Raw genomic sequence first — 23,905 nt, 5'->3', positions numbered from 1 at the left:
CGTAGGCAGAAAATGTTGGGACCCAAAGGATCTTACTTTCAAGATGGGTCCCCCGTCCCTCCCAAAAAGAAAATCTCCAAAAACAAAAACCAAACCTGCTTACCTAGATGGCAAGGAATGGAGGGAGCTGAACCCTTGCCTTTAGGACAATCATGTGCACAGCACCTATGTTTAGAGAAAACCGGTTACTTAGAAGCAGCTCAACAATGAAGTCAGACCTGTATTCTGAGCAATAAACGAATACCGAAACAACTTGCACCAACTGGTTTCTTGTTGGTGGGAATTGGGATCTTTTCGTCTTTTATTCATCCCCTCCAAAAAAAAAAAAAAAATCTACCTTGGTTCACACAACCTGTTTCCACAGTTAAACACTGCCACGATGGATTTAAAAGGGCATTTGAAGCCTTTTTTTTTAATATAAAAAGCAGTTAAAATACATTGTAGACGCAGAAAAAAATATGTCAATAAAGATTAGTGAATGTCATAACACGCTCAGAACATTAAAAAAATTGTATATATAAATGCACAAGACACCATTACTATAGTCATTTACAAACTGCTTCTCCTCCTTTGGAAAATGGTTTCCTTTGCCAGTGCCGGGGGGAGGAGGTTGGAAAGAACCGGAAACTCAACTGAAGGCAAAAGTCAAAAGTAGCACAAAAGATATGATTTGTCGTCCCCCCAGTTTCTCTCAAGGCCATCTCTCCATTCATTGCTATGTGTGTTTGTAAACTGTGCGCCAGTGACGGGAGTCACTGCGGTCCGAGGACACAACGATCCCAGTCATTTCTGGCCAAACACAAAGCTGGCTGGTTTGGCCCCGCAAGCCGAAAAGGAGGAGCAGAGAAGAGCAGTCGTGCCAGAAAAAAAAAAATAATAAGACACACACTTGGAAGCTGTCTTTGCAGCCAAGAGGACGGTCGTTTGGAACTCCCACTCCCTTCCTGGCACTAATTAGCCCTGTGTGCAATTCGGGTTTTTTGTATTTAGCAAAAGATACCGCATATACTTTTCCAGGTGTTCATACTTTTCCAGTAAAGATAAATTCCTGACATACGGTGTGAATGCTGCAAAGCAAATCCTGTGACCGCTTCCCCCGAATACTTAGCCATGATGTTTTTACCCCCTCAAAATCTCTTCCCCCCCAGATTTATTTACTTACACTGCCAGCCCAGGATATCAACCCCAAGTTGGGGTCACCAAGCCACCGGGGCCAGCCCTCTTCTTTCCTTTTTCTACAGGATATAAGACTTACTGAAAGCTCTTCGGTCGTTCTGCCAATAGACCACGTGTTTTTGTTTTTTCTTATCGAACAGCACAAAGATTTGGCAATGGGCAGGTTGGATTTCACTAATAACTGCTTCACACTTTCAACTTGTATCATGCCAGTTAGGAGACAAGCAGAACTACACATCCTGACTTTGGCTGGAGACTGAGAAAATCTGTACAATGCAAGCATTTATGGAGCATAAAATAACTTGACAGCTGAACTTTAAAATATCACAGCTTCTTAGGAGTCCAAGCTTTTATGTAATCAGGGGGTGGAGGAGGAAGGAAGGGTAATTAAACGTCAAAACACCCCAGAATTCATTTCTCCTGGTAGAATTACATAGGCCACAGACACAACAGATGTCTCTTCGCCTGCGATGCTGGCAAGTGTAAGCAGGTAATAGGTGACAGGAAAGCACACACACACACACAGCAAAAAGAGAAAGCTGATCAAGAAGTTCCACCCTAAACGAATGGCACGTGGGATGCATGCATGTGCGTATCCATGATCCATACATACTATTTTTATTTATTTATTTTTGTATACCGGTGTTCGATTTTACATATCACATCGGTTTACTTTCAAACAGAAATGCAGGAAATCAGGCGTCTAATACATTGAACATTTATAACATGGAAATTGTTAACAAGGGATATAAAAAGAACACGGAGATGGTTAACACTACGGGTTGCACAAAGGGGAGTGCCCCTTTGGCGCTCCCCTTCGGCGCGCGACGCCCGGTGTTCTGGCGCCGTTAAACAGTCCTGCGCGGTCATCAGTGACGTTGGGGGGGGGCGGGTCTCCCGATCGGGGATCTCACGCCGCCCCTCCCCTCACAGTTCCAGATTAAATCCCTTCATTTTTCTTTCCTTTCTCATCACTGTGAGTTGTAGCAGGGTGCCCCATGGTGGTGGCCTCCCTGTGCGCGGGCGCCCGGTGTTCTGGCGTCGTTAAACAGTCCTAACTAGAGATAACGGAACCCCCTCCCTCCCCCCAAAACCTGTTGGGTCTAGGACACAGACACATAGCAACCTTACACGCCGTCATTTCCTATGGAAAGAGCATTAAAACAGGGGCAACATATACAACAGAGTAAGACCAGTTGCGTTGCTTTTCAGCTACACCCCATCCTCTGCTATTCCTCACTCTTGGAGCCCACATACCTGATGCAGAAGCTGAACAGAACAGTTATTTTGGTCATATTGCTGGCTTTTCCAAAATAGAGGTAAATCATTTTTACAAATGAAGTAAAAAAATAAAAATAAATAAACCTAGATAACGATGTGCCCAAGTGAGATCCTGGGAAGTCTCTGACAAGAGACCACTTTCATGAAGCAATGCCAAAAACCCCAAGGGGCGAGGCACCGCGAGCACACCCTACTCCAGGAACAGAAAGACTTCACAAGAAGTGAGGCCAGTGACACTTCTTATGCACGTTGATGGGGTGGACTGCAACGTTCAAATGTCTATGCTTGCAGCATGGAGACAGCTCGGAACATCCTTAGATGGACCTACTGCTATCCCACCAGATCGAGATAAGAAATGAAGATCAGCACAACAAAGCATCTCTCAACACTTCCAGCAAACCCAAAGTCAGTTTTGGACTGACCCAATCCTCGGGTACTGAAAGTTTTTAAAGGCATGATAAACTGGCTTCCCTTCCGTGACTGCAGACCTTCAATACGTGGCTTACATGACAGAGAGCAGGCAAGCAGCTCTGGGATAGAACATCCCAAACCTTAAATACAATCAAAGTTCAGGTAAAGATTAAAAAAAACCAAATCTGTATTTGCTCTCTCCTTGTTTGCTTAAGTGAACTGGGGCTTCAGTAAAGCAAACAGCACACCAGCCAGCATAATCTATTCCTACAGGCCATCAGCCAACATCCGCCGACTGCAACAGATTATGGGTTTGTGCCCGGCAGCAGAGCAACAAAACAGGGCAATTATCTGTGGAGTAATTACCTCATGCTTTCTGAAAGCCGCATATTTATGAAAACAAACAAAGGGATTTGACAAGCTCTTTGGCGCTTCCACTATTTTGGAACTCCCTTCTTGAGGCATTACGTAGCACCACTTGTACACAAAATGTTAGAAGTATCTAAAAACCTTCTCTTTATAAATTAGGCATTCAAAATAGCGATGAACTGGCTGGTTCTTGTGGTTTTATCCAACAATGTGATTATTCATCTTTCCTCTCTGTTTTTCCAGGAGCTTTTGAAGGGGCTGCCATCACCAAGTTCCCTCAGCCAATGCTTCTTATAACATCGCCTTATAATCAACAGAACCTAAGTACAGTTAGACTATTGCAAGCATGTACGTTCCAGTCTTTGGAAGCAGTTTAAACCACTGTGTATTTACTGTTCTGACGGCACCAGTCATTTTTCTGCTTACCGGAAATTATTATTATTTCAATACTCTTGGCATTTCTATTACTCCTACAATATGTATTCTGGCTAGAAGAATGTTCCAGGCACAGCTCCACATTGGCCAGATAGTCGTTCGCCCTTAGATTCTAATCAATGAATGTCCGTTTTCCAGCTGACGCCATGCTAGTCCTTGGTCATATATGTAATTTTTTGCACGTTGCTGTTACCCCACTTGGGACAGTGGAAGAGGTGGGAAAATCAAAGTTCTAAAATTAGTGTGTTACATTTTTATATATGCGTTTATAAATACACGCACACTGTTATTTGGTTGCAAAATTTCAACTGGTCCTACATATACACCGTGCCAAACACACCTTGTGGATGACAGGCTGGCCGAAGTGGGTAGTTTTCTAACTTTCAAGGTATGGATTTCTTTCCTCCAAGGTGGGGGAATATGATACCCAGAAGTTAATAGTTAAGTGACAGCCAACATTTTCGGCAACTGTACCAAAATCTCCTCTCCCTGACTATTTTATTACTTTGCTATAACTAGAACATGATATCAAACTGGCAATTGCCAAACACCTTTTATTGTTAATAAGCCCTGAACAGGGAAACTGTATCACAAAATATCAGCTCAGCACAAAACAAAAAAGTTATTTCTATCTTTCTCACATTTACTTCCTGCCTGCACCTCTTTAAATACGTGCACGTCACTGATTAACAACTCCTAGCTCTACCACACGATCGTTATGGAATGGCATTCGAGCTGGTCTGCTCTGCAAGAAAGAGTCGATTAAAAAGCACAGCTGAAAACTGTAAGCTCAGTCCAATCAAAGTTAGCTTGGTGTTGAGTAAATCCATTCAAATCTGGATCTCAGTTATCACTATCTTCTTTGGAGATCAGAGGATGGTCATTTGCGAAGCACAGGAGCTTCTTTAATACCACCATTTTATTTATTTCACTTAACATCTCCATCTTTCCTGTAATAATAAAGTGGCTTCCAATTCAAATCAAATAGATATAAACCGTTCAGATAAATACAACCACCAATATAATACCCGCGACCCAGCTCCACCAACCCTCCTCCAATCAATTCAAACAATCTAACCCCGCTCCCCAACCATGCCCTACTAGTCCAAGACAGGAGACCCTCACTAGGGGTGTGCATTCGGATTGACCGCATTAGTAAAACGCAACTCATATTTTTTTTTTTACTTAAAAAATTGATTCGACATAAACGATCGGATTTCCCACATATCGAACATAGATATGTTCGATATGTGGGAAATCGCGATTGTTGAGCCAAAATAAAAATATAAACCCCCTCACCCTCCTTAATCCCCCCCCCCCCGACTTACCACAACTCCCTGGTGATGGAGCGAGGAGTGAGGACGCCATTTCTGCAATCCTTGGCGAGAAGCATGTGACGTCGGCGGCACGTCGAGTGACGCCGGCGTCACGTGATTCCCGGCTCGTTCGGCCCAAAAAGAACTTTTGGCCAGCTTGGGGGGGCCTCCTGACCCCCCCAAGCTGGCCAAAAGTTCTTTTTGGGCCGAACGAGCCGTCCGGCGCGAACGAGCCGGGAATCACGTGGCGCCGCGTCACTCAGACGCGACGTCACGTGATTCCCGGCAAGTTCGCGCCGGACGGCTCGTTCGGCGCGAACAAGCCGGGAATCACGTGACGCCGACGTCACGTGATTCCCGGCAAGTTCGCGCCGGACGGCTCGTTCGGCCCAAAAAGAACTTTTGGCCAGCTTGAGGGGGTCAGGAGGCCCCCCCAAGCTGGCCAAAAGTTCTTTTTGGGCCGAACGAGCCGTCCGGCGCGAACGAGCCGGGAATCACGTGACGCCGCGTCACTCGACGTGCCACCGACGTCACATGCTTCTCGCCAAGGATTGCAGAAATGACGTCCTCACTCCTCGCTCGATCACCAGGGAGTTGTGGTAAGTCTGGGGGGGGGATTAAGGAGGGTGAGGGGGTTTAATTTTTTTTTTTGCACATATGTACATATACCCAACTCATTGGATTTTTTTTATGTCCATATTGGCCGCAAGTGGGACCCCCTTTCGGACATAAAAAATATGAACATAAAATTTTGCTCTGCACATCCCTAACCCTCACTAAATGCCACCCGAGAAAGCCAAGTCTTGAGAGTGCCTATGAGGTTTGCGATAAAGCCAAATTAAGTGCTCCACAGAATAGGTGAAAGTATGGTTGTACGAGAGATGTGTGTCATCCCCGGAGGGAATTGTCAAATGGGCTAGGAAGATCCTAATGTTTGCCCGAGTGCATAACTTGGAAGATGATTATGCTAAATACTTAGCAGCACCAGTCTGTAGGCATCTAATTACAGTATAAGCGTACAAGTTAAATTTTGACTTAAAAATGCTGCCAGAAGTCACTGGCGTTCCTTCAAAATAAGAATAATATGATCACCTCTCTCTAAATAGGACAGCACTATTTTGTAGAAGCTACAAAACTTTTCAAACTGGTAGAAGAAGTGCCCTGGAAGAGAGCCTCTCTCGTCAAAGACAGTTTTTAATTCTTGTGGGTGACAACGTTGATTTAACCATCATTACCCCCTGTCTTGTCTCTTCATTGTGCTCACCTTAAGCATTTTAGGTTGGAACTCCCACCATGCTGTTTCTAACCCAGCATTATGATGTGAATTTGTATCTCAGGTCAATGGTTTCAGTTCATTTGTCCAAGTAATCCCAGCCCCCACATGCACCAGCCACAGTGATGCCTGGCACACGTGCTGAGACAGCATCCCCTCAGCTATGAACCAGACACATGTAGATAACAAAACAGACCAGAAGTGTATAATTCCATGTTCCCAAAACAAGGCACTCTGAAGAAGGGGTTTTGCATGTAAGCAGTGTATCCGCAGAGGCAATACCCTTAAGTATTCCAAGCTCGTCTAAAGGACAAAGTCTACACAGAGCGAAACAGCTGTAAAGAAAATAAAGTCGTTTTTATTGACTCAAAAGATCTGGAAGCCTAAACTTCAAGACAATGTTAAATTAGTTTTATTGAACTACTGGCAGAAAGTTAATTACGACTGCCTGCTAATGAAAGTAAACACCAGGACCATTTCTTGGGGCTTCTGACCCATTTACTATTATTCTCAGGGTCCTCACCTTGCATCTGACAATTCATTCACCAACAGTTGTTCATCCTAGAAGCTGCTTGCAGGACAGAGTGGGATAGCAATCTAGTGGGACAGTAGGAGAACCAGGGAGCAAATCCCTGGTTCTCCTACTGAAGCTCTTCACATAAAAACATGAGGCTTGCCATACTGGGTCAGACCAAAGGTCCCTCAAGCCCAGTATCCTGTTTCCATCAGTGGCCAATCCAGATCATAAGTGCCTGCCAGGATCCCAAGGTGTAAATAGATTCCATGCTGCTTATCCCAGGGATAAGCAGTGGATTTCTGCAACTCCACCTTAATAATGTTTATGGATTTATCCCTCCAGGAACTTGTCCAAACTTTTTTTTTTTTTTTTTTTAAATCATAGCTACACTTCCATTACCTCACTACACTTCCATTACCTCACTACTGTAACCCAGGAGTAACTTGCCTTGAGCTGAGATTTGGAAAGGTGAGCAGTTAAATTTAAAAACATGGCTCTTTAAAAAAAAGCCTTCACTAAAGAGTGAGGAGGGTAGAGAATGAAAGTACAAGGTAATGCAGATGAGAATGAATTCACTCAATCCTACATTTAAGAAGTAATATCTCAAAGCGATAGTAACTCAATAATATACCTGGACTTGACCAACATTACTCAAATAATGATTTTATTTATGAAATTGTAACCAAACTTTATTGGCACCTGTTAGAATGTACGATAGACTAAGGTTATGTGCCTATTTGTAAACCGTTGCGATGGTATATAACTTAGCGACGATATAGAAAAGTTTTCAAATAAATAAATAAATCCAAATCTACACAGAAAACGATTACAGACGATGGCACGCACTCAGAATATTTTATTCACTTTGATAATCTGTCACAACCCCAGATTACTCAGACTGGAATAGAACGCTCAGAAGCAAGAACATTCTAACCAGGCAATGCTAGAAAAAAATATCAGGAAAGGCGGCCACAAAATCTAAGGATTACAGTGGGACTAGAGGGAGGGGATTTTAGAGAAGGTCAGAGGGAAATTTTGCTCCTTTAAGTTAGCTCTTTTTAGACATATTATATAAAGCACCCATTAGCTTTGCCAGATCTGTGGATCAGTCTACCTGTAGGCACAGCTCAGGCATGCACGGCGTGAAGAGGCCCAGTTTCTGCTCTGTGGAAGGTTTATCTTATAGGATTCCATTTTTTTTTTATTTAATTTACAGATTTCTATTCTGCTTCAAAAAAAACCAAAACATTTTAAAGTGGGAGTTCAACAAATAAGTATAATAAAATACATTAAGCTAAAATATTAACAATTACATTCAAGTAAAATAAAATCTAATACAATATTCCTACTCATTAAAACCATTATAACAAAGAATATAATAACCTGCCCAGTCCACTAACAGAGGCACAATATCCCAAAACATAAATCCCACTTAAACAAGAGCCCATGTGCAATTAGGGCCGGATTTTCAAAAGGTTACGCGTGCCGGGCCTATTATCAAAAGGCCCGGCGACACGCGTAAAGCCCTGGGACGTGTGTAAGTTCCCGGGCTTGCAAAAATGGCGGTCCGGGGGCATGGGATAGCGCCGGAACTTGGCCCAGGGCTGAAGTAAGTTGTGTAACAAAAAAAAAAAGATAAAAAAGGTAGAGGGGAAAAGGGTGGGGGAGGCAGAAGGGAAGGTGGGGTACGGTAGTAGAGAATAGGGGAAGCAGTGCGGCTCAGAGCGGGCTCGGCACGCACAAGGTGCACAATTGTGCACCGACCCCCAATTTGCTAACATGCGCGCCTGCACGCGTATGTTATAAAATCGGGAGTACATGTGTGCGTGCCGGGTAGCGCGCGCACACATACGTCCACATTTTAAAATCTACCCCTTAATGCTTTGTTTCAACTGATTAAAAAAAAAAAAAAAGTTCTCAACTGCTTATAAAAGCTTTAATAATTCAGAAGACTCTTGCGTGCCTCTGGTGGCAAATTCTGAAGAGTAAGATCCACGCTGGTGAAAGACCGCTGCCTGCTTCTAACATTCAAGATTTATTTCTGTTGATGGAATCTACAGTCTCACCTCCCGGCCAGAATGTGACGCTCTAGCGGGCTCGTGATGGGGAGGATCTTGGCCGCCAAATAATCAAGGCCTGTGCCTATTGTTGATCGAAAAACAAATATAACCCCCTTTAAACTGCTCATTCCAGCAGCACACACTGGATCAAACCTCCTACAGGAGGCAAGTCTCCCTATCCAGAGCAACCCTCAGGGAATGCAAGCATCCTATTGGCACCACTCCTAGCCACACGACACTTGCCCGTTAGAGGCTGCTGTGTGCTCTGGGTAGTCAAGGGAAGAGAAGAAATGGGAAGAAACTCAGGCAAAAAGGGATTAAAGTTAAACTAAGAACGAACAAAGAAGGCAAATATAGAATGCATAGCACAAAGAAGTCATACAGCAGAGCAAAGAAAGGCAGGCAGACAATTCTGAGAAGACAAACATTATACTTGCAGTGGAAAGTCAGAAGGAAACAATGCCACAACACACAGAAGTACAACAGGGAGGGGCAGAAGGAGGAAGCAGGCACTCTGGCAAAGTTGAACAAAATGACACACAGAAACCACATGAAGAGGGGCAAACCAAACTCTACAATGCAGAAGATATGTAAAGGGAAATACTCAGGTACCATTTACCAGAGCTGATCTGCTGGGCTCCCTTGCCCCTAAAATGTCCTCCATGAGCTACCAAGGTATCCTAGCCCATTCCCCTTCTGCCTCTATTCCTGCTCCTCATCCCAAAACTGGTCCTGGTGCACCAGGTGGACGAAGGTGGGCAAGTATTGGATGGTGCAGGCCCTGGGCTGTGGTGTGGCCATCTCCCCTTTTCCATCAGGGGATGAGCACAGGATGCCTATATATTTATACTGTGTCCAGCACTATCACTAGGGCTACTCGGGATGCCTGTGCACAGCCAGAAGGCATCAGTTACTCTTTGTTGATTCTGAACGGCTGGCTTGAGAGAAGAAACAACCCGAGTAAGTGGCAAGTCATATGCAACCGTTGGTTTGTACACAGCATGGTTCCCCCATGTGAAGAACATCCTAATAGAAGGCATTAGGTCAGCAAATATGTACGATGGGTGTGTTGCAGGTGGTAGCATGGATGAAGGCATCATCTCCTCTATTAAGGAGGTAAATGCTGAGTAGGCGATAAAGTAATGGAGCTCTTGTGTGTGACACTAGTCTTGTCGGCCTGTGTGGAAGGCAGTTGCCATATTGTGAGGCCATGATAGCAATGCGGGGACAGCATGGCATGAACAAGGACAAAGTGTGCGGCTAGAGCTCTGTGAATGCTAAAAGAGAAAGCTTTTGTAGAAATATTATGGCATCAAAATAAATGGGGGTTGTGGGGAGATTAAAGAATGGGTGAACCGTTGGTCTACTTGTCCTTCAATCCTGCTGACTTCATAGCCTAGGATTTTCCCCTCCTTTTTCTACAGGGGACCAACAGCACCTACCTGACTTTGCATCTCAAATGGTTTTAAACAGGTTTATAGATAGGGATTATACAGCTGGCAATGCAATCTGTAGCCCATAGCAGGGCAGTCCCGAAATGTTTCATTACACATTCATTCTCCAAGCTGACCCCATTTGGCCTTCCATACACTCCATGTATTCCTTGTGCTATTCACTGAGCTTCCCAATTTTCTATTCATCTCAGCCTCCTTTCTGGCCTCAAAATGGACATATGGAACCTTAAGGGATCCTCTGCTCCCAGTTCTTTCCTGCCTTCTTAAACACCAGTCGACATCTAGAGTCGGCTGTCTCACTAGGGTGTCCTCTCTTGAAACACAGAAGTACTAGTGTGTGCTTAACCAGTGACAGTAAGAGGACAAAAGAAAAATAGGTGTCCAAACTCCAGGTCTACAACATGTAACAATCACCCAAAAGCGCAAAAGACTGTCCGTTTGAAAATTATTGGTGAAGATTTTTTAAAAAGGCCACCCAAACACAGAGATTTGTATCCAGCGGGTGATTCCTGAAAAGAGAGCAGGTCAGGCTGCTTGGTCCTTTCCTTGAAAGATGCATTAGCAGGAGTCTAGAAAGCAGATTTTCTGCTTCTTGATACTATTACTTCTCCACCAAGTCTTATTCAAAGGTCACCTTCCATTTGTGCTCTCACAAATGTCACACTTTTCTAAATACAACTTGTGAATTGGTTATTATGGCCATTTTAACTATCTGCTCCAAGCCTGTTTTTCAGCTGTTCATGCTCTGAATGTATCTGCAGCAACCTAGGTTTACAACACTTCAATGATGCAGCTAAATATCTAAACTGAACGCGCATTCTAATAAATGAAACACCAATATTCCCTTTGGGAATAAACAAAAAAAAAAAAAAGAGGATCTTAGGGTTTGATTCAATTCACTTGAATATAGAATTAAAAAATATTTAAAGTAAGCACTACTGCCTTTAAGGGTGAATTTTCAAAGTCTTCCGCAGGGGTTGTGCATGTAAAAAAAAAAAATTTAAAAATGTATATGCGCGCATACATTGCCTCTGTGCACAGTGCATTAATTTTTAAAAGGGTTGGAACATACAAAACACCTACAGTACCTGATTGTAACCCGCTTTGAAGTGCTGAATAAAGTGTGAAAAGCGGAATATAAAAATCTAAAATAAAATAAAAGTGCCCTTGCTGCTGACCAGAAAAGTACATGCTCTTAGCAAAGAGGGCACTTCAAGTGCTTTTCATGGCAAGGTTTGGAAGTACTTGCACATTTATGTATTTTATAAACTGAGCAGGGCCAGCGGGACCATTAGGGCGGCAGGGGCGGCGCAACCTAACGTGAGTATTCTTGAAACAGAATGCAGATGAGGCATGGATGCGAAAAAGATGGGGCATGAATGGAGGTGCGTTGTGGGTTGGGCAGAGAGAGCGAGAACATGGTGATGGCATGGTGGTGAGGTCACTGCCTAGGGCGGATGGACACGCATGCACCGATGCTGAAACTGAGTATGTACAGATATGTCACAAACATGCACACGTGCTTTTACCCTTGCTAATCAAGTCACGGGTATTAAATATGATTTCTCATTTGCAGATTTTGGGTAATAGTGAAGGGATCAATTGGAGGTTCAGGTCAAATATTTGAGGTTTCAGCGAACTGGTGCTTGGAAGCTGGGTTCATACTTATTTTCACCATACCTGGAACCTTGAGACTTATGGAGTACTCAAACATTTAAATCTGTGTTAAGACCTTTTCTGATGAACCAAGCATTCATTAAAATAATGCTTTGTGTATTTAAAATCACCTCCTATTTTGTCTACGAAGTTGTGTGTTTTATTCATGGTGAATTTAAATATATTTATTTTGTAAATAGCTCAGGGCATGAGTGCGAAGCAATTAAGAAATTTTAATAAATACAAATACACACACAAGAGCCAACTTTATAAAATACCTGCTTCTGCATAAGCAGGGAAACATGCATGTATTTTGGGAGCAGGGATACACAGTATTTTATTAACTGTGCGGTTCCCACACAGTTATCAAATGGTTTATCAAATCCAGGCGTAACTTTAGGCTCACTTACTTCTGCGTGTATGTGCCGGATTATCCACACTATTGAAAGTTAACTTTCCTAAGTTTAAATCTAAAGCAGTAATTTTTCAACACAAGGAGTTACTGGATGTGCCAGAAAGACATGAGACTGCTTTTAAAATGCCCGTAGATTCCATCTTTTTTTTTTTGGCAACATGTAAAGAGAACATTTTCCACTCCCTGGAGATGCAAACAAGAGATGCAATACTAAGATCTCCACAATTTTAGTCTCAAACTGTGATTGACGTCTGTTCCTTATAACTTGGAGGCCTATGGCATTTCTTTGGCTTTAACAGCCAGTTGCATCTTAGACCCAGCTTGCGGATTCAAATGCACCTGTGGCGATAAAATTACCTGCATATGCTGGCACAGGTATCAAGAAGATCTACAATGTTCTCTACATGGATCTCACTGCATGGTTAAACGTGCTCTAGTACATCCAGAAAGCAAGAGATTGACCTTTGCCACCATTCTCGGTTTAAACCGAAATGTAAGTGGCAGTCCTCCGTTGGACAGTAGTGTTCAGGGGGTGCAAGCACAGAGCGCTAGAGAGAACAGTCGGCGGGCTCTCACTGGAGGACTGCAGCGGCCATGGCTGGGTTACAGAGGAAGGAGGGCGAGGCTAGTTGTAGAAGCCCTGCCCCCAACCTCGGAACCTTTGTTTTGGACCAGTCATAAATGGGATCCAGAACCATGGTGTATGATTGGCTTAAGCAGTGGAGACATGTTATTCGCCGGCACTGGTTGACTGGAGCAACATCCCCTGACGAAAGACATTGTCTGATACATGGCCTCGTTAGGAGGGCAGTAAGATTGTGTATAATTATTTTTTGATGCCATGGATCTAAGGACACAATTGCTTTGATTGGATCACTTGAAAGTTTGAACATTTAAGGATATAATTACACACAGAATTATTCCAATTTTTGGTGCAGCATACACTGTTTTAATTGCTTTAAAAAAAGTTTTCAAAAAAAAAAGGAATAGTACAGTGTTAGAAAGAGGTTGGCCGTTAATGATTAGACATACAATGGTCCTGATTACCTGGTGGTAACAGTGTTAACCTAATATGAAACCACCAACCCTTTCCTCAATTTTTTTTTTATTTTTAGATAGTTGGCTATTAGAATTTTTGAATGATTTCATATATAATATTCTGTCCATTTCGGCAAATATCAAGAGGGTGTTGATTTTTTTGTATTTATAAATGGAATTGGGGCAGGTTCTGATTAGGCTGGAATATGAACCATGTCACAAAAAAAAAAAATTTCTTAAATATCACCCTGCTTTTATCTGGCAAGCTCAGTACACTTTTTTGAGTAATATATTACCACGCCTGCACACTTTAGTAAATGCAAAAGCTCTCCTTATTCTAGAGAGAGTAGAGGACAGATGAAAGGAGGAGAAAGGAGAGAGTGCTGGGCTGTAGGAGTACACCCAACCACCCTCCTATACCTTCCTGCCACATACCCAGGAAGCAGATGCAGGGGGAGCTTTCCAAGGGTGCGGAAGAGTTACCAACTTTTGAGAAATCTATATGGTATGCCCCTGGGAACCCTACCTTGTGTCTTCTTAGGCATTTCAAATCATCAAACGGGCCACGCAATCCCCCAACCCAATCGCCTGTCCAACTGAGGGCCAGTCATCCCATGCGGCCATTTCAGTACTTTCCAACGTCTTATGCGTACCTTCCCTTGAAAAGTCCAGGAACCCCTGGATTAAACGATGCAAATGATGAAAAGCAAGTTTGATTACCGTAAACGGTGTTTTCCGTAGATAGCAGGCTGAATTAGCCATGCTGTCTGGTACGACCCTCTGGGGCAGCTAGGCGGAGCTTCTTAAAGATGACAGAGCTTTGCTCTGGGTGTGGCTGCGCATCCTTTCCTGCATGACCATTTTCTCCTCAGTCTATTCCAAAGCATATCTGCGAAGCATGTTCGGGGAGGTAGGAGGGTCAGGATGGCCAATTCATTCTGCTGTCTATGGAAAACACCGCTTACAGTAAGCAAACTTGGTCCCCCCCCAACCCCTCTCCGCCCCACAGATAAGCAGGCTAAATTAGCCATGCTGTCTGGGAGTCCAGCGAACACATCCAGTCACTGGGCTATAGAAAGGGAAGGACGGGCTTGAGAGATGTCATCTTGAACTTATTCCTTTTTAGAAACTTGAGAACTCGTAAGTCCAGGATTGGGAGGAATCCTCCCAATTTTGGGGGGATGAAGAAGTACTGGGAGTAGAACCCCGGTTCAGCTAACTGCTGGGAACCCACTGGAAACAATGTTGTTGGAGCAGTTTAACGACTTCCTCTTGCAGCTAGCGATGGTTCTCTGAGGTGGGCCAATACGGCCTTACTCGGTGGGGGAGATCTGGTGTGTTCTTGAAGTTCAAGGGGTACCCCTCAGATGATATTGAGCACCCAATGGTCAGAGGTGATCGCTTCCCAAGAATGGTAGAAATGGGAAACTCTCCATCCTAACTTGTAGACGTAAAAGTGATTCAGATACCTCTAAAAAAGTGATTCAGATACCTCTAAAAACCCTATCGGGTTTTTGTGTTGTTAATTGGGGGCAGGCACTGCTGCCTCTCGTTTGGTTGCCTGCCGCGAATGTTGTTGTGATAGCTGTGGCTGGATTTGTGGATAAGGCGGCGGACAGTAAGATGAATATATGGTCTGTACGGCCATCTTTGGAAATAGGTCTTCCTATTGTCCCTGGCATCTCCCATCAACCAATTATGGTTGATGGGAGATTCCAGGGACAAGACCGCTATCCTCTGCTCCTTTAGTTGGGCCATAGTTTTGCGCAGCTTGTCTCCAAAGAGGTTGCCTGGGAGACAGGGGAGGTCAGCCAGCTTCTCATGAACATCCTCCCGAATAGCACTGGCCCAAAGCCATGCTATCCTCTGAGGGACTATGGCTCCTGCTGTAGTACATGCGGCAGTCTCAAAGGATTCATATATTATATGCATTAAATGCTTTAGCCCCTCCTCGAGGTCATGAAATTGCTGTGGTGGGGCCTCATCCAGCGAGGTGGTAGTAAAGTGGGGTTTTAGCGACTGTAGGCACTCATATAGGTACTGTGTGATATAGAACTGGTGCTGCTGGATCTTTGCATTCAGCATACCCGCCTGGAATGCTCTTCAGCCAAAATTATCCAGGTACTTACTGTGATTTTTTAGTTCTCTTCATGGCCGAACCACCATGGAGGTGTGCGGGAGTTGGACCATGCTGTACAACGGAGATTGGCACATCCAGAATTTGAGATCTGTCTTCCGTGAGGTCATTTAACCAAAAAAGGGAGAGTTGCAAGTCTTCATCATGACTGAGTCTAGCACCGCATGGGATGGCAAGGTGGTTGGTTCGGCTGGCGCTTTGAAGATCTTCAGGATCCCTAAAACCTCAACACAAGGATCTGGCACCTTTCACGTTTTAAGGTTGAGCCTAGTGCCCACTTTCTCCACAAATTTTGAATAGGAGAGGTCCTCCGGTAGGGAGGCTGGCTCAGGTTGCTCCTCCAGCAGGTCAGATGGGTACACCGTTGAGGAATCCAGCAACGTAGGTGACGAGAGCTGCGGGGAGACGTCAGGATGCGGAGAGTGCCCAGGAGCCAGGCTGCTGGGCCGAGGTTGTGGACTAACGTCCCCTTGGGGAAGCAAAAGACGAGATCCACTAAAGCATCAGGGATGAAGGTCCCTTGCGGGTCCAAGGCTGGAGGTGGCTTCTGGGAGGACTTCCCAGTCAAGAAGCCAACGGCAGGTGGACCTCGGTGACTTCTTGATGTTTTTTGCATTGAGGTGCATGATACGATAGGTCCTTGTGTCGATCCAAATGACATCCAGCAATGATGCATTGAGCTGCGACTCATATTTTATTTTTTTTTTTTATTTAGGGTTTTTATATACCGGCATTCGAGAACGCAGTCCCATCATGCTGGTTCACATTAAAACAAGTGTGCATCGTAAACAAAACTAAAACAATGGTGCGGAAAAAGGCAGTTACAAATAACAGGGAGATTAGAACTTGGCAGAGAGAGAAGAGAAAGGACAGGTTATTAATTCAAACATGTAACGATAGTGTAAAATAATATAAAATTCAAACAAGAAGGTTAGTCATGGTGTATGTGAAGGTAAGGATTGGCATGGAAGGTAGATCAGTTTGAGTCCGGGAATGCTTGTGTGAATATCCATGTCTTTAGTCTTTTTTTGAAGGTTGAGATGCATGTTTCAAGTCTGAGGTTTGAAGGGATAGAGTTCCATAACGGTGGAATGGCTGTAGAGAATGCCCGATCTCTTAGTGTGATGTGTCTGGTAGATTTGGACGGTGGTACCTGTAGCGATCCTTTGTATGCATCTCTTGTTGGTCTTGTTGAATTATGTAGTTGGAGAGGGATCTGTATGTCGATGGGAGCCAGTAGGTGGATATTTTTGTATGTGGTAAGGATGGCCTTGTAAATAATTCTAAAGTGTATAGGTAACCAATGGAGGCTCTTTAGGATGGGGGTTATGTGATCCCTTCTCCTGGAGTTTGTCAGTATTCGTGCAGCTGTATTTTGTACCATCTGAAGCGGTTTAGTATAAGAAGCGGGAAGACCAAGTAGGATGGTGTTACAATAGTCTAATTTTGAAAAAATGATTGCTTGCAGGATGGTTCTGAAATCTTGGGCATGGAAAAGAGGTCTAATTCTTTTCAGCACCTGTAGTTGGTAGAAACAGTCTTTGGTTGTTTTGTTAATGGTGGCTTTGAAATTCAGGCGATTGTCAATTAGGACTCCTAGGTCTCTCACTTGTGTGATTGTTGGTGTGTCTTGTGTTGGTGAAAAGGTGCTGTTCTCAGAGGTGATGAGCAGGAGTTCAGTTTTGCCGGAATTTAGTACCAGGTTTAGGCTGGTGAGGAAGGAGTTGAATTTTTTGAAGGCATGTGTTCCAGAAAGTCAGCGTTTTTGCAAGGGAATCCTTAATGGGGATCAGGACCTGGATATCATCAGCGTACAGGAAATATTTGAGGTTGAGGTCGGTAAGAAGTTGGCATAATGGTATGAGGTAAATATTAAATAGAGTAGGAGACAGGGAAGAGCCCTGTGGGACTCCTACTGATGAAGTGTGTTGTGAGGATTCTTTGTTCTGTAATTTGACCTTGTATCTTCTGTTGCTGAGAAATGATATGTGATTCCCTGCACATGTGATTCCCTGCACATTGATGCATGCATCGACAGCACATCACTCGTGCGGTGCTTCATGGTGTGTGTCACGTTGGTACTTCGCCAGCTGCATTGGGACTTTAACTCCAGCTGATGCAGATTGCCTTGGTGCAAGGTCGGCACATCTCCTGACGCTCCATGTGCCTGGATGGTTTGGGGGAGCTGAGAGATATAGGGGGGCTGGTTCACCTGACCCTGTCGTTTGTCTGGCGGGCCCATGGAGGAGGCCCTTTTGGATTTTTTTTTTTAGAAAGATCCATAAGAAAGAACATAAGAAATTGCCATGCTGGGTCAGACCAAGGGTCCATCAAGCCCAGCATCCTGTTTCCAACAGAGGCCAAACCAGTCCACAAGAACCTGCGCTGCCATGGAGATGAGGTGCTCTGGCTGCGGCATAAGACCCAGAGTTTCCCTCACAGCTGGGTAATTTTGGCGGCGCGTTGGCACTGGGCCAGGGAGGACACGTGGCTGTAGTTCCTGCATGCCGTCTGGTCATGGTCCAAGCCAAGGCATAAGTAACAATAATTATGCCCGTCGGTGATAGACATAATCTTTCCGCACCAGAAGAATTTAAGGTGGTCTAGGAAGCATTTTTGCAAAAACAACTGTGCTCTCTGAGGAGAGTAGAAAGCTCCATGTGCAGCCTGCAGTGCGGAAAGAAGGTTTAAAAAGGGTTTGGATAAGTTCTTGGAGGAGAAGTCCATTAACTGCTATTAATCAAGTTTACTTAAGGAATAGCCACTGCTATTAATTGCATCAGTAGCATGGGATCTTCTTAGTGTTTGGGTAATTGCCAGGTTCTTGTGGCCTGGTTTGGCCTCTGTTGGAAACAGGATGCTGGGCTTGATGGACCCTTGGTCTGACCCAGCATGGCAATTTCTTATGTTCTTAAACAACAGACTGGGTAGAAAATGGAGCCACGCGGGAAAGGACACGCAGTTACACACAGAGCAAAGCTCTGTCATCTTTAAGCTTTGCCTAGCCGCCCCGGAGGGAAGTCCCAGACAGCATGGCTAATTTAGCCTGCTTATCTACAGGAAAACAGAAAATACCATACAAATGGCTTAACCAAAGGCAAAGCCAACTTACCGTTTTTTAAAAGAGGAATACAACTGCATAAGGAGTTTTACAAGCAACACGATTGCCTTGAACTGTTGAAAACGACATTTCACTGAATGGTGGGAGGGGTTTCTTCAGCAGCTCAATTATCTCAATATTTGTTTCTCTTCCCAACTCTTGTTTATCAAGTCTGCCTAATTTCGACTCTGGTGCAATGCTATAGACCCCCATACGAACTCTGATTTTCCCTCAGCTTCTTTGCCGCTGGGAAATCCTCCATGCTTATTCCAGGTTTGCCCGGAATCTATTACCTTTTCTGTCTCCACCACCGCCATTCCAAGCATCCACCACCCACTCCCAGAAGATCTGTGTCCCAAGCATAACCAGCCATCTCCCTACAAAGGGCCAACTTTCAGCAACAAGCCAAAAAGGAAAATACTGGGAAATCTCACTTACTACATAGCTACAAAAGACTCAAAGGCAGATGCAAGTCTGCTTGCACAAATGAGCCATAAGAATGACTTTTGAAAATTGCCTTCTGATGTACTAGTGTTTTTTTTTTTATTATTGAGTTTTTATCAATGTATTTGATTGTATCAAGTCATTTATTGGGATGCATTTTATTATTTCTTGTATTTTGTTGTAAATCGTGTTTGAAATTCTTTTGTTCATGAAAGGCAATATATATATGTGGAAATAAAATATTTTTCTTCCAGTAACAGCTCATTTATATGCTGCATTTATTTATTTTTGTGGTAAAAGATCATGAGAAATCACAAACTATCTGAAAAAAAATAGAACTACACCTCTGTATGTAATCTTGCTGTGTGCAAATGGTTAATGAGCTGATGTGCATGCTTCATTAGCTGATTTAGCAATTTTGCATAATTTTTGCTTTCATAAAATTAGGCAAGCAAAAATGATAAGCTTGTATTAAAATAAATAAGCACGATTACATGCACTATTTGTTTAAAGTGCATTATCTTTGCAAAGCCTTTTGCAGCTTAGTGGATCAGCTCTCTACTGCTACTTTAACTTCACGCCTTAACATGTGCAGCTGAAAAACAGTTGATCGCCTGGCAAAATCTTCATCTTGCATTTAATCAAATATTTGTTAACACTGTGTCTAGTTGGGGAGCAGTCTCCAAAGAAGTGGAAGAGCACAGGGAAAAAAAACCCCCTACATTTCAAGTCTTCACAAAACCAGCAGATTCAGAGCCAGGAAACTTGTCAGGGCTGGACCAGACTGTTACATCTGCAGGATAAAGGCATAAAGAGAAAAAGCGCAACATGCTGCCACCATAAAATCAAAATCACGTTTGTGTGGCAACTGTCTCCGGGTTAACAAAATCTTACAACCAAATACGTTCTCCCATAAAAATATGGCTACAGCATCTCAAAACCATTAGTATTCAGAATATTTTTAACATGGTTTTCTGTCAAATATAATTGTGATCACGTAGAAAATATGAGTCAAATTTTTTTTTTCTCAAAGGTAATGTATGCATTGGTAGCAATATATTGTCCCGGACAGAGCACACCTAGGCTGTTAGGGCCTTGAACTCGAATACATTTCCTACCAAAAATAGACATTCCACAGTTTCCTTAACATACTGTTTACTTAAGAGAGAGTCAACAGATGGTAAACGGGTCTAATAAACCAGGTCCATCACTGCACTGCATTTTCTCTCTCACTCTCCATATATAAAGATCTAGGATTATGGTTTCAGTTCAAACAATAGATTTCGTTGCAGACTACAAAAGGAAACAATTATACCAAGCTGAGCACATAAGCACGAAACATTATATACAATATATCGTTTCTGTAAACTTTGTGTTGGCTCTATCTTTCGTCCAATATACAAACAAACAAATAGCAGAGACTTTACACATGGGCTATTTTTTTGTTCTTCCGAGATCCTTCGCCTAATGCAGTTGTTACGGTTCCGGGAGGCTGAGCTCACCCCCCCTTCAGGCAGCCCAGCTAGCTCAGCCCTGGCTTTCCGAGCTGCATTTTACACGCCTGCTCGGTGAACGATAAAAGGCAACCTGAAAAGTCATTTCGATTCCGATCAGAAATCGGCCGCAAGGGAGTTAACTCGGCCGCCCGATCCCCCGAAATCACTGCCAGGACAGAAAAAAAAAAAAAAAAAAGAAATCCATCGGACTTTTATTTAAGTTTCCAGATCTTAAAGATTCCTCGTCTTCCAAGCGAATAGCGCTCGAGGCAGAAAGTTTTACCTGCCCTGCTCAAAACGTGGCCGGATTCACCGCAAGGCGAATCGGCTTGGGATCATCAAACTCTTAAAACACCGGGGGGGGGGGGGGGAAGTTACACGAGAGCAGCAGGACCCCTCCCTGTAAAGTGCACTTCCAGCACATGGGACGGCTTACAAAAGAAGAGAGGGAAGGCTCGGAGCACGCTCACTCCCCAGACCCCCCCCGCCAATACCTTGCAACTGTGCCGACAAGGACTCCTGGTGCTGCTGGTACTTGAGCGCCACCGCCTCGGCTTTCTTCAGCTGCGCCTGCAGGTCGTAGCTCACCATGGCGCCGTACAGGAAGCCGAGCAGCACGGCCAGCAGCGCCAGGGTCTGCAGCGCCCGCCTCTGTCTGCGGGAGCACATCCCCTGCCCCATGGTGCCCCGCATGGGGGCGCGCGGGCGGCGCGGGCTCTACGTTCTTCCCGCAGGCATCGCGGGCGGGGGAGGGGAGAGAGAGAGAGAGGGAAAAGCTGGAAAAGTCCACGGCGGGAGCAACTGTTGCTTTCCCCCAGCAAAAGCTGCAAAACTTTCTTTCCCGGCAACCTCTGCCGAACTTTTCAGAGCCCCGGGCTGGGCACAGCCGGCCGGGACATGCCGCCGAGTGCGCGCCTCGCTCCGATGCTGCCGGGGAGCCCGTGCCGCCAAACCCTTTCGCGCTAGGGGCAAAACAAAAGGCGAGCGACCCAACTAGGAAGGCACCGCGGCGGAGACGGCCCAGGCCCGTCTCCCAGCACCGTACGTGTCGCCACGCCCCCTCCTCGCCAGCCTCAGGCAGGCAGGGGGGGGGGCGGGGCGGAGCACGGAGGACGCTCCGATTGGACAGCGCCCGCTCCAGTCCTCGCTGGATTGGGTTTGCGCCGTGTCAGTCTTGAGAGGGGACGGTGGAGGGCGTTGGGTGGAGCTGAGAGGCGTATGACGTGCGATTTCCCCCCCCCCCTCCCACCTCCACCCCTTCGTCCGCCCCAATCCGAGCGCGAGAGAGAGAGAGAGAGAGCGCGAGCCGCCTGAGGGCAGCTCGTGCTGTCCCGGTGCAAGGGCAGGAACGCGAAGAATGGCAGGGAGCGCCCGGCCGCTTTCCTGCACCGCGCTTCGCAAAGCGAATTGTGCTCTGGCTGGTGGCGATTGTTCACCCTCAGACCTCATAAGAACATAAGAACATGCCATACTGGGTCAGACCAAGGGTCCATCAAGCCCAGCATCCTGTTTCCAACAGTGGCCAATCCAGGCCATAAGAACCGGGCAAGTACCCAAAAACTAAGTCTATACACTCATTACCGAGAATGTAGCGACATCGTTATTTATATAGGCCGCACGGTACCACATTGTAAGTATATTTGGACCCGGAATCACATAGTCCAGTCTTGCCTATTGTTGTCAAACTCTTAAATCCTACTCTGATCCAAACTTGTATCTATTGGACTGTAGCACTATGAGCCTTTATTCATAACTACCTGGCTTGTTTAAAAAAAGCCCTTAAGACACTCCTTTATATTAAAAAAAAAAAAAAAAAAAGTATTTGAACAATAACTCTCCATAGGTATCCCTCAACTTTCCGTCCCACAGTCGCTGCAGCATTAGAATTAGAGCAGCAAGGTTGTTATGTATTTATTGTGGTCTGATTTTAACCTGTAACGTTCTATGTTTCCTGCCGCAGAAAGGGTCACAAATTATTATAAATAAATATTACCCCCCCCCCCCCCAAAAAAAAAAAGAAAACCCAACCATAATCCACACACATTTTAATGATGGTCCTTGTGACCAGAGACCACAGCTTACAACAGTCTGAAGAACCTGAAGTGGTTTGCACTGAGTCCAGTTACTAATATCATGGTTTTGGGAGGCTGAGTCTCCCTATCCCTTTGTTCCCCCAAACACAGAAACATGAGGGCAGAAAAAGACCATACTGCCACTCTAGTCTATGCATCTATACCAAGTAATCGGCTTTACAATCACTCCCATTTCCTCACAGAGCTTGGTTTATCCCAGCCATACTTGATTGAATTCAGATTCTGTTCTTATCTGCACAGGAGGCTGTTCCATGCATCCACTATCTAAGAAAGATTTCCTTAAATTACTCCTGAGTCTACTCCCTTTCACCCTTATCCCATGACCCCTCATTTACTCCTGGGGGAATTCTGCACAAAAAAAATAAAATATTCTGCAAATTTTATATTGGCCAAAATAACACAATTTACATGACAGTCTTTAAGTAATTACTTTTTTAATTAATACAGAAAAAAGTTATTACTTAGAGATGCAGAATTCTAAATATTTTGAGCAGAATTTCCCTAGAAATTCACTGTGAGCAGAATTTCCCTGGAAATTCACTGTAAGAGTGTCCCTTCCACTCGTTCTCCCTACTCCCCTGGCCACTTTGCCCTCTCAGGCCCCAACTCCTCCACCTGCCAGTATCTCTCCCCTCCACCTCTAGGCTCAACCCCTTCCACTCTATTGCCAGTCCCAGACTTTGACCCTGTTCTCAGTACTGCCCCTTACACAGGCTCCCTCTGTCCCTCCCTCTCTCACACACATGTTCCCTCTCTCTAATACACATACACACACCCTCATACAGGCTCCCTCACTCTCGCACACACACATCCCCTTGTACAGGGTCCCTCTCTTGCATACACACCCACACAAGCTCCCTTTCTCTCTCACACATACATCCTCACACAGGCTACCTAAGTCTCTTCTCACGTGCTCCTTCACACAGGCTCTCTCTCACACATACACAATCCCTTCACACAGGCTGGCACTCTCACATACACACTATCCCTTGTTCATACACACCAGCACCCAATTTCTCACACTCATACACACTCCTTCACAATCTCCTCAGATAGGCTCCGTCTCTCTGGCACCCACACTCAAGCATCCCCCCCCTCACTTCCCATGCTCTCTCTCAAACCCTCCTGTTCATCCCCTGCTCTCTTACCCCCCTGCTCCCTCTCACACCCTCCCCAGCCCTCTCACCCCCATCCCCTCTCCTCTCTCACACCCTTTCCCCTTTTTCACACACTC

General features: G+C 44.8%; 1 protein-coding gene across 4 annotated transcripts in view; it reads right to left on the bottom strand.

The window, feature by feature from the left end:
- Positions 1–21,637, bottom strand: part of GOLIM4 (golgi integral membrane protein 4) — a 105,660-nt gene extending 84,023 nt beyond the window's left edge. For 2 of the 4 annotated variants that reach the window (XM_029615587.1, XM_029615586.1), the window contains exon 1: positions 21,073–21,637. In XM_029615587.1, coding sequence (XP_029471447.1) covers positions 21,073–21,271 — 199 coding nt within the window. In that variant the 5' untranslated portion in view covers positions 21,272–21,637. The remainder of the gene's footprint in view (positions 1–21,072) is intronic. The other 2 variants (XM_029615585.1, XM_029615588.1) reach the window with 1 other exon arrangement.
- Between the last annotated feature and the right edge of the window lie 2,268 nt (positions 21,638–23,905).

This window comes from Rhinatrema bivittatum, chromosome 9 (genome assembly GCF_901001135.1).
Source record: "Rhinatrema bivittatum chromosome 9, aRhiBiv1.1, whole genome shotgun sequence".
Lineage (NCBI taxonomy): Eukaryota > Metazoa > Chordata > Amphibia > Gymnophiona > Rhinatrematidae > Rhinatrema > Rhinatrema bivittatum.
The sequence above is the reverse complement of the archived record's forward strand: the minus strand, read 5'-3'. Positions and strand labels throughout refer to the sequence as shown.